General features: G+C 35.1%; 1 protein-coding gene across 4 annotated transcripts in view; it reads right to left on the bottom strand.

Annotated features, from left to right (window-relative positions):
* PARN (poly(A)-specific ribonuclease) overlaps positions 1-16,118 on the bottom strand; it is a 180,083-nt gene that overhangs the window by 139,392 nt on the left and 24,573 nt on the right. For 3 of the 4 annotated variants that reach the window (XR_013485983.1, XM_020972533.2, XM_020972534.2), the window contains exons 12-16: positions 15,167-15,223; positions 12,406-12,483; positions 4,525-4,568; positions 1,465-1,507; positions 986-1,061 (exon numbers count right to left, since the gene is read on the bottom strand). Coding sequence is in view for 3 of the 4 variants with exons in the window: in XM_020972533.2 (XP_020828192.1) it covers positions 986-1,061; positions 1,465-1,507; positions 4,525-4,568; positions 12,406-12,483; positions 15,167-15,223 (298 nt within the window). In the remaining variant the exon portion in view is untranslated. The remainder of the gene's footprint in view (positions 1-985; positions 1,062-1,464; positions 1,508-4,524; positions 4,569-12,405; positions 12,484-15,166; positions 15,224-16,118) is intronic. The other variant, XM_078152781.1, reaches the window with a different exon arrangement.

The raw sequence follows: 16,118 nt of genomic DNA, 5'->3' as shown, positions 1-16,118 counted from the left end.
TCACACATACACACACATTTTCTAAAGTCATCCATTAGGAATAATCTAAATTTCTTTCTTTCTTTTATCCCTTTCACTTGAGCTAATTATCTAGAAAGAAAAACAATTAACTATAATCTAGGATGTTTGAAGGTAATGTACTTTGAAAGTTATAAAGCATTAATCTATGACAACTTGAAATTTTCAGTTAAAACTACAGGAATCTAGGGACAGCTAGGTGGCGCAGTGGATAGAGCACCTGCCCTGGAGTCAGGAGGACCTGAGTTCAAATTCAGCCTCAGACACATTAACTGCAACTGCCTCACAACACACACACACACACACACACACACACACACACACACACACACACACACACACACACACACTAGAGGAATCTAATGAAGTATCTCTGGAGCACATAACAATGACACAATTAGGCCAATGTAAACAAATTATGTATACAGTTTGGAAAAGAGATAAAGGAATAGATCAGATGTAGTAAGACCAAATGTTTCTCCATCTGGAAGCATTCCTCCATATGTTCAGTTTTCTCAATTGCTATCTTGATTACTTGCCCTGCTTCCGTTCCCATACCAGGTTAACAGAGGGTATGGGGATTTCCATTCCTCCCAGTCTAGAGGCACAGTTCTCAAACTTGCCAAGTACACAAAAAATTATAGTGTTGGTATTTAACCAAAAGCAGTTATCCCTTTAGATTAAAAGGATACGCCTTGGAGAAAAAAAAAATCCTTTTTATTACTGGAAAAATGCCACCAGTATCAAATGATGATATATAAGTTTGAATTACTTTGCTCCTCAATGAACAAGCTATCCAACTAAGAACACATTTAAACAGGACACAGACATGGTTAATCAGAAACCAGCAATACAAACAATGTTATTCATTAGTTGTGAATTCTACGACAACTTCCGCTCATTAAAGAGTACATCAATTAAGTTTATTAATTCATAATCAAAAAGCTTCATTGCCTTAAACTCTTACCAACTTTAGGAGGGCTGAATGGTGCCTCTTTTAATCGCTTTTCCAGTTCTGCTAGGGATGTGTTGTTGATAATATCCTGCAAAGAGAAGCAAAAACCAAGCAATTATTATATATCGTATTGGATAACTATATTTGATGATAGTTAACTACTAAATATAATGAGTACTGCCACCTTATGTTCTTTAGTGACACTCGCAGCTGTCAAAGTTTACTAAATAGACTAAGCAGGCAGGTTTTATATTTAGTATGTAGCTATAATCAGAATAGGTCTTTTCTGGATGAATCTTTCTACAGTACTATAGTAGGTAATGGTTTGGCAAAACTATGCCTTTGCCACAATACTTAATCATTTCAATTATATGATAGGCACTTGAAAAATGTCAAATGGTTACAAAAATACCTCAGTTACAAAAGGTATCAGTTTTTTTAAAAAGAAAAATTGTAAAAAATTGGCATCATAACTCAGATTTGGAAATTACCTTAAAAGGTTGTGTGCTTGCCATCAGTTTAGTATCCAGTAACCTAAAATTTAAAAATGGTCAAAATGTAAACAAAATGTAATTGATACCAAAAAATTCATTTATTACTTATTTGGATATGATCTTCTCAAAGTTAAAAAAAAAAAGGCTAGTGTTGCCAAATGCATTGAAGAGAATTTTCTCTAATCTTCAGATTAAAATGTATATTCCAGTTATGTTAATATAAATATGCTAGAAATCTTCTTGTATTTTACTAAACAGTTCACAGCAGCAATGCAAACAGAGGTATTTGTTGGAAGAGTCCTGCCTCTGTAGTGGTACTTCTAGCAGTGAACTGACATGTTCCTCTTCTACCAAAACATAGAGAATACGATGATTCAATCTAACTTAATTCAACAAACATGCATTAGGTGTCTGTTATAAGCAAAGCACCACTTTAAGAGCTAATGACACAAAGAAAGACAAAATAAAAAAAGTTCCTGCCCTTAAAGGGCTTATACCATACTAAGAGATACAATATGTATACATATATGTAAATACAAGATAATTTGATGATGGAGAGCAGACTTATACATAGGAGGATCAGCTTAGGTGGCACATGGGGAAATCAGGGGTAGGGGTTGAAAAAAAAAACCTTTATCAAGAATCTTTAATGTGGGGGCAGCTAGGTGGCACAGAGGATAGAGCACCAGCCCTGGATTCAGGAGGACCTGAGTTCAAATCCCATCTCAGACACATAACACTTACTAGCTATGTGACCCTGGGCAAGTCACTTAACCCCACTGCCCAACCGAAAAAAAAAAGAATCTTTAACATGCCAGGTGCTGTGCTAAGTACTTTAAATACATTATCTCTTTTGATCTTCACAACAACCCTGCGAGGTAGGTTTTGAACTTTGAATTAAGGATAAGGACTCCAAGAAGAAGAATGGAAGAGGGAACATTTTCCAAGCATGGGGCAAAGGCATGGAAGTAAGAAATCAAATGGACAGTTCAAAGACCTCATAACAAAACAATGGATAAAAACGGTCACAGAAAATAAAAGACAATGACGATTACATAAAATTAAAAATTTTTTGCACAAACAAAATCAATGTAGCTAAAATTAGAAGGGAAATAGTTACTGTGAAAAAATCTTTGTGGCAAATTTCTCTGATAAAGTTCTCAGTTCCAAGATATATAAAGATATCATTGAAATGTATAAGAATGAGAGCCATTCCTCATTTGATAAATGCTCTAAAGCTATGAAGTCAGTTTTCAAAGGAAGACACTCAAGCTATAAAAAGCAATATAAAAATTGTTCCAAATCATTAATAAATAGAAAAATGGAAACTGGCAAAGATGACAAAAAAGGAAAATTAAATGGTTGGGAGGGGTTATAAGACAACAGGCACCCAAATCACTAAGTTGTGAACCAGTTCAACTATTTTGGAAATATCTGATACCACGCCCAAAAAGTCTCCTAACTATGAATAGCCTTTGACTCACTGATACCTCTAATATATCCAGACTTCAAAGAGATCAAAGAAAGAGGAAAAGGACATATATGTATTAATTAAACTATTTATAACCCCTTTTTTGTAGGAGCAAAGAACTAGAAACTAAGGAGTTACCATCAACTGGGGAACAGTTGAACATATTACAGTATATTATTGCAATGGAATAATATTTTGTTGTAAAATGATGAAAGGGATAGGAGTTCAAGAAAACCTGGGAAAATCTGTATAAAATGATACAGTGAAGTGGCCACAATCAGGACAACAATTTATTCACTAACAACAACACTGTAAAAACAAAACCTTTGAAAGACTTAAGATCTTCAATCAAAGCAATAACCAACCATGATTCCCAAGGGCTAATAATGATGAATTATGCTATCTACCCTCCTGACAGAGGGATGATGGACTCAAGATGCAGAATGAAACGTGTTTTTTAGGCACTGACAATGTCTAAAATTTGTTTTGACTAACCATATTTGTTACAAATGTTTTTATTTTCTTTCAAATCAAGGGAAGATTGGGAAGGATTGAAAATAAATGCTTGTTAACAGGAAACAATTTTTTTTTTAAATGGCCAGTTCAGGGAAGACCAAGTAGGTCAGTTTGGCTGTATTATAGACTGTATGAGGGGTAGTAATGTACTTACTAGAGAGGTAGGCTGGAACCAGGATGCAAAGGACTTTAAATAGCAAGCTGAGGGTTCATACATTTTTTAATCTTCTTCAGATATTTTCAAGGACAGAATATTCTCATACCATTATATAATTTCTACCGTTAAATGTTACTACTCAACTTTTCCATCTGAATTCCTATACTCATGAATAACATTAAAGATCTGTGATACTTTATCACTATAGTGCTATATGGATGAGAAATTTAAAAAATTAACTAGTGTAACATAAAAACTTACTGTTTTCCACCACAGAAAAATAATTTCAGTGTATGAGGTACAGGAATAGTATACCTAGAGCAGGTTGGCGCCATTAAAATCTCTCCCAGTCTTCAGATAGTGTTAGGTCTGAGTTTCATCTTATAGAAAATGTCTGAATTCTCTGTGCTTAATATTTGACCTGACGTTTCCAGAAGTAAAAATCAACTTTAATTGTTCCAAGGCACTAAAATCTGAAGGCAATGAATTTAAGGGCTAAAAACACTTGCTCTTATATCTTGCCTCTCTACAAAGCACTCTATAGACTATTCAATATCTTTAAGATTCAATAATTTTACAAGAAATCATCATCTCAGCAAATTTCCTCAGTTCTTTTCATTTCAGAATGCATATGAAGAGAGAGAAAAAGACAAAATACCCTCTCGCACCATGGATTCAGTGCCAACACCCAAGCTGTCTTACTTTGAGAATTCATAAAATAGGAATTCCAAAAATAATCACAAAGCTAAAATTTTGAAACCATCAGTAAATAATCCACAAGAGATAAGAGTCTATCAACCTATTCTTCCAGCTCACAGTCCCATGAAATTACAGTATACATATAGTGCAACTCCAAATATATCTGTGGCAAATGCTATTTCATGTGAAAGATAACACTAAAAAGAAAGCTTACCTGGGGAAGACACATGTTGTTACCTCCTTAAATTCATTTAAGTCCTAAAATGCAAAACATCAACTCATTATAGCTAGATTGACATATTCTATATTCATAACCATAAATTGTTATGTTCAATACGAAAAATTCAAAATCCAGGGCTTTGTCCTTTCTGTAGGAATGTTTCCAGAAACTTTCCAAATGAACTGTGGCACCTCAGAAAGGCATTCTAAAGTTAACAACTTTAAGATCTACTTCTGTTTGAGATTTTATTTCATAAGAGCCTTTGAAAACTCAAAATTCGAACAACAATGTGTGCTTACAAAATAATAGTACCGATGAAAAACTGTTGAACTAATTAATCATACAAAAAAATCTTGATGTTTCTGAAAAAATTCATAAGGTTATATTCTTCTATAGGCCCATAGCTAAAGTAGCAAAGCATCCTGAGAGAAAGACAGGGAGGAGCATGTGACAGGCCAGTCCCACCACCACCCTTGACCACAATTCCCCTCTCACACACTGATGAAGACAGCCCAGGATGCTCAACCCAAGAACCTAAGGAATGGCAATGCTTCTGGTTGAATGCCTACAGTCATCTTGGGAAACATCCCCTGTGGAGATTCAGCCTGGCAACTGCTCCTGCAGATGCTATAGCTACAGTTACTGAAGACTCAGAAAAGAAAGTTCTTGCCATCAAAATCTTTGTCAAATGGTTCAACATCAGAAACTGATATGATTTTATCAGTGGAAACATTATTAAAGAAGAAACATTAACATTTGCTTTGTTGCTGCACCCTGAGGACCATGGCACCTTTTCATCTGACTTGCAACTGAAACCTGCTATGTGTGCTGTCTTTCCATTAAAATGTGAGTTCCCTGAGAGTATGGACTGTTTTATTTTTCTATTTACATCCCTGCCACTTGGCACAATACTTTGCACGTAGTAAGCGCTTTGTAAGCACTTTGTTTATTTATTCATTCTAAATACTTGCATGTAACCAAGAAATCTGAGTCTAGTAAGAGGTAACACCTTGTGGTTTCATATAAGACCAAGTACATTAAAATTATGAGCATATGTCAGATTTATCTAAGTTATAAAAAAAAAACACCTGCTCATTCAGCAAACAGACACACTAAAAAGCAGGGTGAGCACTTAGTAAGCATACAAATACCTCTTTAAGATACTTGTTAAAGTCAGGCATGTAAAAACATATGATCTCCAACTATTCAGGCTACCCTGACAATTTTGAAAGCAATATTATTAGGCTAGAGCTAAAATTAGACATTTCTGCAGCAATCTCTCTGTTGACCTCCTCTCTCCCATCTCCAATTGCCCTTCAGATATTGCAAACTGGATGTCCTGTAGACAACTTAAACTCAATATGTCCAAAAGAGAACTCATTTTGTTTCCCCTAAACCCTCTCTTCTCTTACATTCCCTATTATTGCAGAGAACACCATCTTCCCAGTTCCTTCAGGCTAGTAACCCAGGAGTCATCTTGAACTCAAGATTCATTCTCACTCCACAGCCAAAATCTATTGTACAAGGCCTTTCAATTTCACCTTTGCAATATCTCTCCAATACTCCCCATTCTCTCCTCTAACAGTGCCACTGCTCTAGTGCAGGCTCTCATTACCTCACACGCAGTTTATAACAACAGCCTGCTCATAGATCTGCTTCGTATTTCTCCCTACTCCAATCCATCCTCCACTCAGCCGCCAAAGCGATTTTCCCAAAGCAAGGTCTGATCATGTAGCCCTTTACTCAAAAAACTTCCGTGGTTCCCTATTGCTTCCAGGGGCAAATACAAAATGCTCTATTAGGCATTCAAAGCCCTTCATAACTTATCTTTCCAGTTTTCTAACACCTTACTCTCCACCATGTACTCTTTGGTCTAGTGATACTGGCCTCCTGGCTTTTCAGCAACAAGACACTAGTCTCTTGGCTAGGGGCATTTTCTCTGGGCATTCCCCATGCCTGAAATGTTCTCCCTCCTTAACTAGGTCTCCTGACTTTCCTGGCAATCATCCTTAAGAAAATGCACCATGGTGGGCCTCCCAGCCTTGCTCACAGAGCCAATCAGGGAGACAGAGGGCTGTGGCTCCGGCATCCCTGGGACCCTGGTGCCTACTATAATGACGAATGTCTTCCAGAGAACCACTGGCATCTTTGTTCCATCCTTCATCCCCAAAGATCTGAATTAGAATATTATCAGCACCATGATGGTGACTTATACATCGTCCAGCTATCTCCAGATCACTATTCTGGACCAGCTCAACTCTCTCTTTGGATCACAATTAAAAAACGAAACCATCTACTATCTTAACTATCACTTACTGGTCTTAAGGAAGAAGACAATCTATGCAATTCTCTGTCATCTAGGTAAGAAAGAAAAATCTTCTAGATGTTAAAGCGCCTATTAATCTGAAGACTGATAACATCTATTTGGAAAACAGCTGCCTTAAGCATTTACACTCTAGATGAGTTTTTGCCTCATTCTAAAGTTCAGTATTTCCTCTTTCCATATCTTTCTGTAATTACTCTTTTTCAAACTGCGTGCCAAGTTTACCTAAAGCATATGTCTAATACCTGAAAATGCTTGTACTTTTATGATTCAAAAGGATATTGCTTTAATGAGATATAGATTACTCTCTTTCCCCCTGGGAATCTAAAGACACAAAGTTGGGTTCTCCCCTCTTCTTCTATTATCTGCACCAAAAACAAGTAATGTATCACAAAGAGATAGTGTTCAGAGGAAAAATTTTTCCTAATGATGTTGAAACTGTAATAAGCCGTATTTTCCCCAAAAGTTCATCTTAAATTTGTCTCCTTTGGGAATTTTTTCCCCACTTTTCTATGGGGAAAGAAAAAGATATTTCGAATTTTCAATGATACCAAGCTGCTCATTTTCATAAAAGCCCATCTTTTTAACACCAATATTCTCCTTGTAATGCTTTATGACCAAAAATAATGGAACATTCCATTTCAGAAGAACTAAAACTGAAGGTGATCTGCAAAGCCATGAAAAAAAATACATAAAGGATTTAAGTAGATTTCAGCATTATTACCAACAATTACTTCTACACACACACACACACACACACACACAATATATATAATACGTATGTATGTACACACATACATAATACAAATATACATGTGTATGTATGTATATATGTATTTATATATATATATATATATATATATATAACACACACACATACGTGTGCGTGCGCGCGCGTGTGTGTATGTGTGCGTGTAAGGATATCGCCAAAGACACATGATAGGACAATGAGGTAGTTTGGTTATATTGTCAGATGAGGGATGAAAAATAGACAGACAAGTACAATAGTTTCCAGGATATATTTAAAAGAGCCAGAAGAAAATCTCCATTGTAACAGCCACATTGTGAAATGGCTAACTTTATTAGACTTAATTCTCAGCAATGCAAGGATCTAAGACATCTCCAAAAGTCTCATGATGGAAAATGCTGTCCACATCCAGAGAAAGAACTATGGAGCTGGAATACAGATCGAAGCATATTATTTGCTCTTTTTTTTCTTTTGTTTTGTTCTATTTCTTCTTTCTTGTGGTTCTTCCTATTGGTTCTAACTCTTCTTTACAACATGACTAATATTAAAATATGTTTAACTGGAATGTATATGTAGAGCCTATATCAGATTGCATGCCATCTTGGAGAGGGAGGCAGGGAAGGAGAGGGAGAAAATTCAAAACTCAAAAGCTTATGGAAGTGACTGTTGATAACTCAAAATAAATTTAAAAAAAAAAAGGTTGCCAACATAAAACTGAAAAAGAAGACTCAAAACTTGGCAAATAATTGAATATGTTAAGTGAGAGAGATGGAAAAGTTACACAAAATTCCTAAGTTACAGAAGGATTATGTAGGAGGATGATGACATTAATAGCAACAGATATATTGGGGGAGGGGCAAGTTTCTGGACACAGGACCATAGTTTCAGAGCTGGAAAGGACTTATAGGTCATCAAGTCCAACCCAACAATTTTACAGATGAGGAAATCTGAGGCCTACAGAAGTTAAATATCTTGGCCAGGGTCACATACCTAGTGTCTGAGGTGGGATTTGAACTCAGGTTATACTAACTTCAACTCTTACATTCTATCCATTACACCACTTGCAGGACATCCAAGTAGAGATATTCAATGCAGTTGGAAATATGAGACTTTAGTTTTGGAGAGTAGTTGAAAGTGAAGACAGAGATTTGGAAATTATCTCTAAAAGTAAAAACTGAGACCAAAGTAGGAGAAGAGACCACTAAGGGGGAGAATAGCAAGAAGGGAACCACAGAACCAAAGATTTAGAGCTTGAACATCTCCCAAAGTCTCATGATCGAAAGTGCTATCCACATTCAAAGAAAGAACTATGGAGTTTGAATGCTGACCAAAGCATACTATTTGCTCTTTTCTTCCGTCCATTTTGCTTTGTTTCCTCTTTCTCGTGGTTCCTCCTATTGGTTCTAATTCTTTCTTACAACATGACTAATGTGAAAATGTTTAATAAGAATGTATATGTACAGCCTATATCAGACTGCACAGCGTCTTGGGGAGGCACGTGGGGAGGGAGGAGGACAAAAATGTAAAACTCAAAAGTTTATGGAAGTGATTGTTGATAACTCAAAATAAATTAATTTTAAAAAAAAAGATTTAGAGCTTGGAGGCACTTTACAGGTTATCGAGTCCAACATTCTCATTTCATAGATGAAGGAACTGAGACCCAGAAAGATTATGTGATTTCCCCAAGGCCACACAGTAAGTATTAAGTGGCAGTCCGGATTAAAACCAATATCCTCTGACTCAGGACATAGCACTTTCTAAAGTACCACTAGATTTTGACAAATGGCAAAAAGCATGTCATCATAAGAGTAATAAAGATAGTGAAGAATCTAGAAAACTTGAAAACTGGTCAAAGGTATAACAGATGTTAAACCAGAAGCGGGCTCTGCTTTTACAACTGAAACTGTCTGTGATTACCAGAAGGCTGCTCACGTGAAATACTTATTTTGTGTGGCTGCCAGCAGGCAAAAACAAACAGAAGTTTTTCCCTCGATGTCAGGCAAAATTTTCTAAAACTGAAGATGTTAAAAATGGAACTGACTACCTTGTAAGGTAGTAAATGCCTTCCATCACTAGAAATTTACAAGCAGAAGTGGGATGACTACTTTTAAGTGATGTGATGGAGGCAATGACTACACTGGATGACAGGTTGGACTAGGGGGGCTTTAAAGTACCTTCCAACTCTGAGATTCTCCAAGCTTAATCTGCAGGTGTTCACAAAATTGACTGTTATTAAAAAGACATTATGTCTCTTTTGGGAAAAGGGATTCTCACTATACTTGCTACTGATCAAACACCTCAAGTATTGTGCTTAATTCATTAAGCCTTTAAGAGTTCAGTAGGCTCAAGATGCAATGCCAGGTAGTGAACACACAAAAGAGATAGAAAACAGGTCACTGCTTTTAAGAAAGAGAATCTGTAATTAGAGAACTTGGCTCTCTTCTCTACGATCACTAGATGATGGATAAGTTATTCCACCTCTGTAAACACCAGTCTCCTCATCTGTAAAGTGAGCAAGGTGGACCAGATGATGTTTTGAGTCTCTTCTGGCTCTACATACTATGGCTCTAAATATGCTAGGGCAGAGAAAAATGGCTCCTTAAGAGGAAGGCAGCATGAGATGAAGGAAAGAGTACTGACTCTCGAGTCAGAGAACCCAGGTTCAAATCCTGCCTCTAATGCTTACTTTCCGTGTGACCTCTGACAAGCGATTTAAACTGTCCCTTGGCCTTAGTTTCTTCATTTGTAAAACAAGGGGTAAAACTAGATGACTTCAGAACTAATTCCCTTCTAGCTATAGATCTGTGATTCTACAATTGAGAAGGTTTAGTGAGGAATAATGAGGAAAAAAAGTCAAAGATTTCAAGGGAAAAGATTAGGAATGGAAGGAAGACTAATATTACTGGAACTCAAACCATATTATAGCAGTAATTATAAAAATCATTAGGTAATCGGTTAAAAATACAAAAAAATGAAACAGACCAGACAAACAAAAACTAGAAGTAAATGGAACATAGCTCAGATATGGATAAATCCAATAAGCCACCAGGAGAAGAACCAGAAAGCAGTTTGGCAAAAAACAAATTCAGTTTAACACCTTATACCATATATTACAATATTCTCCAAAAGTAACTTAAATATAAAAGGTAACATCATAAAAATGGTAAAATAACAAAAGTATTTTTCACAGCTATGACTGGGAGAAAATGATAACCAAATGACAGAGGAAATCATAAAACAATCTTTTTTAATTACATTAAAAAGCATGACAAAAGAAATAAAATTCAAAAAAAAGGAGGTATCCAGTAAGAAAAACATATCTTTGTATCAAACTTAGGATAAAAAACTGATATTCAAGATATATTATAAGGAACTGGACACAGAAATATGACTAAGTGCCATTCCTCAATAGATAGCCTTTTAAGGATAATGGAAAATGACAGTTTTCAAAAGTGCAAATGTATACTATAAATAACACCATCAAAAAATGCTCCAAATTACTAGTAAGAAAAATCCAAATTAAAATTACTCTGAGGTTTCACCTTTCACCCATCACACTGGCAGTGATTACAAAAGACCTAGTTTAGACTGGCTAAAACTTTTTGGAAAACAATTTGGAATTATGCAAGAAAAGTTACTAAACTGTTCATCAATAACAGGCCCATACCCCAAGGATAGTTAGACTGATTGATTTCTAGGGTCTCTTCCACATAATGTTACCCAAAAGATTCAAGTACAAAGTGTTTCTTGAAGAAATTAAGAATTTAAATAGCTAGAGGAATATTAGGTGATCCCAGCTAGGCTACACCAACATAATAAAAATGGTAATACTGTCAAAGTTAATTTATACTTTTAATGCTATAACAATAAAATTACCAAAGTATGAATACTTTAAAGAAGTTGGTAAAATATCAAAAATTCATTTGGAAAAAATAAAAAATCTAGACTATCAAGGGAAATGATCTAGACATAAGGACAAAGGGAGATCAGCACTTCTGCATCTTGAATAATACTATAAAGAAGCATTCAATCAAAACCTTCTGGTTTTGATTTAAAAAGTGGGAAGTAAATCAATGGGACAGACTGTCAAAATCAAAGGACTCATCTTTGAGAATTTAATGTATATAGAAGCAAATCTGGGTGTTTGATAGAAAGAGTCTGTTATCAAAAAAAAATGTTTCAACTTTTTTAAGGAAAGAAATCCCAATAAGACCAGAAACCTGCATAAAATCATCCAGAATGACAGAATGCATATTTTCATTACCCAACTGTTATTTTTTCCTAAAACATCACCTACCTCTAATGTCTCTGTGTCTAGTTTTATAATCAGCAACCTAAAAAATTCCTATAATTTAGGAACCAATTCTCAATAGAAAAGAGGTAAACAACACTGAGTGAAGACTACCCCCCTGCCATACCACGGACGTTACTTAAAATAGTGTACACGTCTCTTCAGTAATATAAAGTTAAAGGACCTCCTCTATTGCCTAATAAGCTCCTTTCTATGGAACACATAACATGCAAGAAAGAAACTGTGTGTGTGTACAATACAGAAGAGTAGGGGCAGCTAGGTGGTGCAGTGGATAGAGCACTGGCCTTGGATTCAGGAAGACCTGAGTTCAAATCCAGCCTCAGACATATAACACTTACTAGCTGTGTGACCCTGGGCAAGTCACTTAACCCCATTGCCTAGCGAATGAATGAATGAATGAATGAATGAATGAATGAATAAATAAATTTTAAAAAAGAACAATACAGAAGAGTATTACCTGGAATTGTTAACAAGGATTGGCAAATCACTTACCTCAGGCAATGGACAGTAAAACTGGTGAATTGTATGCATGACATCCAAGAGCATATTATGCCCAATAACAAGTTTGCCCTAAAGAGAGTTAGGTTTATAAAATAACTTCTTTGTATTACATTACACTGTATATGATACCAATTTCAAAGAACAAAGAAGTACAATTCTGGTTCCATTGTAGACATTTGTTATACTTATATTTACTATACTGCTTAGAGGGGTTTTTGGATATGTTGTTTACCTTCACAGAAATTTTTTCTCCCTTTCTTACTCTTTTTTATTTCTTTCTTATAAGGGACTCTGGCAGAGGATGGGAGACATTCATTGGGAAATATAGGTGACATAAAAAAAGATACCAATAAAATTTATTTTTTTTAAAAAAGCCTATGCTCTTTCCTCCCCTAATTTTTTTTTATTTGGAGAGAAAGGACCATGGTAAGAAAGGATCAAATGATCCCGAGCTGTCTTTTTTCCAGACATTGTCTTCCCATTCTCTATAATCCAAAATAATTTAAAATTCTATTTGGGGAGTTTAATTTTAAAAGTGTCAAACTTATAAAAGTTGAGTGTTCTGGATTATCAAACATCTTGTAAGAAAATCTTGAATGTACTTTGTAGGATTCTTAATAATAAAACTCTTCTTCACAAATTCAGAAAAATTAAAATAGCTCCAACAGTAATACTAAACAGTAAAAACTAACATTCAATTGTATTCAAGATGCAAAAACAGATATCACCACTATCATCATATATGTCAAAGTTCATATATGACATTTTCTTAAAAGTAGCATTTTCCACAATAAAAGAAATTTTTTTTTCAATTTTTCAATTACTCCATTTACTAAAAATTAAATAATGGAACAAAGCAATGGAGTTTTTTGTCTATGCAGGTAAACACTCATTTCAACAAAAACCATTATGACATCAGTTTGGTACAATAGAATGGCAGGATTTTTCCCCCTTCCTTAGCTAACAAACCACTCTAAAACAACTTGAATGATAGGAATATAAGTTCTATCGAATGAAAACTGCGGAATCACACATGTTCTCAAGCCCCTGTCTTGTTTAGCAATCTATTTAACAAATTAGGTGTCTTTCTAATATACTATTTATGTACAGTATCTCTGAGTAGCTTTAAATGATAAAAAACACTCTAAAACTATGACATGTTTTTCAAAATGTCTTGGTAAGTTAGAGGAACTTTATAAACTGGGCTTCTTTTTCCCCATAGGATGGTTCCTGGCCTTACTGTTAAGATAGCTGTAAGATGTCATGAATTACACAGAAAAGAAGAGGTAGGGCAAAAGAAATGTGTAGAATTTCAATTTGGTAAGCTGTTAGACATCCTAGTTTGAAGATCCAAATGTCATCACCAAATGGAAGTTGAATGTCCATTTATTTTGTTTCCTATGAAATTAGTTTTCCCCTGTAAAGTGGATTCATCTAGCATGCTTTTCTCAAATATAACAGCAAGATAATAAGTATACCCTTCATAACGTTACTGGATTCTATAAAAAGCACATTAGATGAAACTACTTTACAGGGGAATGTTAATTCCATAAGAACTATACAAACAGGCACTCAGAGAAACTGTTACTATGGAATTTCATTACTGTACAGCTGGGTCTGAGGCCATATTAAAAAAAAGTAAGACTATAAGCTCTGCAAGGGCAGGCATCATATCTCAAATAAACTTTCTATCTTTCCCAATCCCCAGCACAATACAAATAAAGAGTATTCACAAGAATATGTTGAATTGAATATGACTGAGAAATGTTATTGCTAAGGGAAGAATCATGGCAATGTCATTCAAAGTATGCTTATGCTCAGAGAGAGACATTATGCTACGCCAGGTAAAGAGGGCCAGAGAATTATGTCCTAGGAACTTTCTTCGGCCTTATATGCTCCCTGCTACAAAGTTCAGAGTACAAGGGACTACATAAAAGAAGATTTTTCTCAAAGCACATTTGGTTCCAGGAAGAAGGTCCCAGATTCCAACCTGTAGGCACAGAGCACCATGAATTATCTGTAAGACCTAGATGCAGTAATGTGAAGAGCAATATGCCGTACGTCACCATCTGTCTATAGCTAACTATGGATATCATTCCAATCTGGCACATATCATCAATAAGAAAGGAAGGGGGAGAAAAAGGGAAGGGAGAAGAAGAGAGAGACAGAGAGAGGGAAAAGTGGAAATACATGTGTAAAACTCACCTAAGTTATCAGCACATTTTGAAAAACACATCAAATTGTAGTAAGATTAGCCAATATAATATCCAAATACAATTAGAGCAAAAGGAAAAACATAAGGTTAACAGTACATACCCTCCCATATTGTCTATCTGTAGCATTTTCTGCATTAAAAAGAATTATTTTTTTAAAAAAATTTTAGAGCTGCCTAAAATCCTTTTTTTGCCAAATTCTTTGCTTTCCTCCCCAACTCCCTTCTTATTTGTTATTGTTTTCAAACACAAACCACAATGATTCCTTTCTTTATGTAAATCAATAAAAACAATATAGTATATTCCTTTCACACACTGTAGGAACAGGTTTCCATTTTGATAAAGATCCTTGCAATTTAGATGTCTAAAATTCATTAAAAATAATGTCTATCTATAAACATCTAATAATTTTCTTCCACATTTATCATCCCAAAATTATCAAAAATTTAAATTTATTAACACTATACTCTGTCATTTCAAGATGTTAATCTCAAGGATTTAATAGAAGTTATCTAAAGGAAACGGTCTGGTTCACTTACAGAATTAGCAATGGCATGAATGACTCTAGAAAATCCTACAGCATCATTTAGTTCCTCCTATTAAAAAAAAAAAAGTCTGGTTTAAATAAATGTTGGTACATAAAAAATTAGAAGCACCAAAGTTTTATACAATACTCAATACAGAAAAGCTCTGAATGGTTTTCATTTTGGGCTACAGTGTGCTTTGCAATGTTCAAAAACTATAACACCTGAACTTCGAAGGTAAGTAACTTTTAGCTCCAGTAACTAGAACTAAGAAGCAACAACAAATGGCAAATTTGTCAACTGAAACTTCTATAAGATACCTGAAATTACCCATTAGGGTAAATACTACTTGGACACTTCTGACAAGTCAAATGGTAGTGTTTCTTCAGCCTCCTCCCTACCTGCCCCACCCTCCAATCCTTTCTGACTGATTAAAGAAATGTGCCATCTGGTGATTAAAATAAGTACTGCAGGGAAGTAAAGAATTTAATTAAATTGAACAAATACGGTCAAATACAGGTGGTAGTCTGTTGATCTCAAATATCCTTGTAATTCCTGCTCTTTTATTCAGAACATTCTGCTTTGATTCCAGTAGGTTTATACCTAGTCTTGAAAAATTCCTTGTATTAATTGGCAAGTATTAGGACAAGAACAGCAGTTAACTCCTCCTAGACAATCACTTAATAGCACCGTTAACTCTAGACAATTGATAATTAATTCACTCATCTTAAACTCAGACCATTATCAGGTGTTGTTTTATATCTTAAATAACTATTCTCATCACTACCAACATATAAACTCCTTGAGGTCAAGGACAGTTTTATTCAGCTTTGTATACTCAGCACCCAATGCAATATTTTGCTGATTGTTGTTGTTCAGTCATTTTTCAGTCATGTCTTAATACGTTGTGACCCCATTTGGAGTTTTCTTGGCAAAGACACTGGAGTGGGCTCAGATTCTTACAATT

This window comes from Phascolarctos cinereus, unplaced genomic scaffold, assembly GCF_003287225.1.
Source record: "Phascolarctos cinereus isolate Bilbo 61053 unplaced genomic scaffold, phaCin_HiC Scaffold_4;HRSCAF=312, whole genome shotgun sequence".
Taxonomy (NCBI): domain Eukaryota; kingdom Metazoa; phylum Chordata; class Mammalia; order Diprotodontia; family Phascolarctidae; genus Phascolarctos; species Phascolarctos cinereus.
The sequence above is the reverse complement of the archived record's forward strand: the minus strand, read 5'-3'. Positions and strand labels throughout refer to the sequence as shown.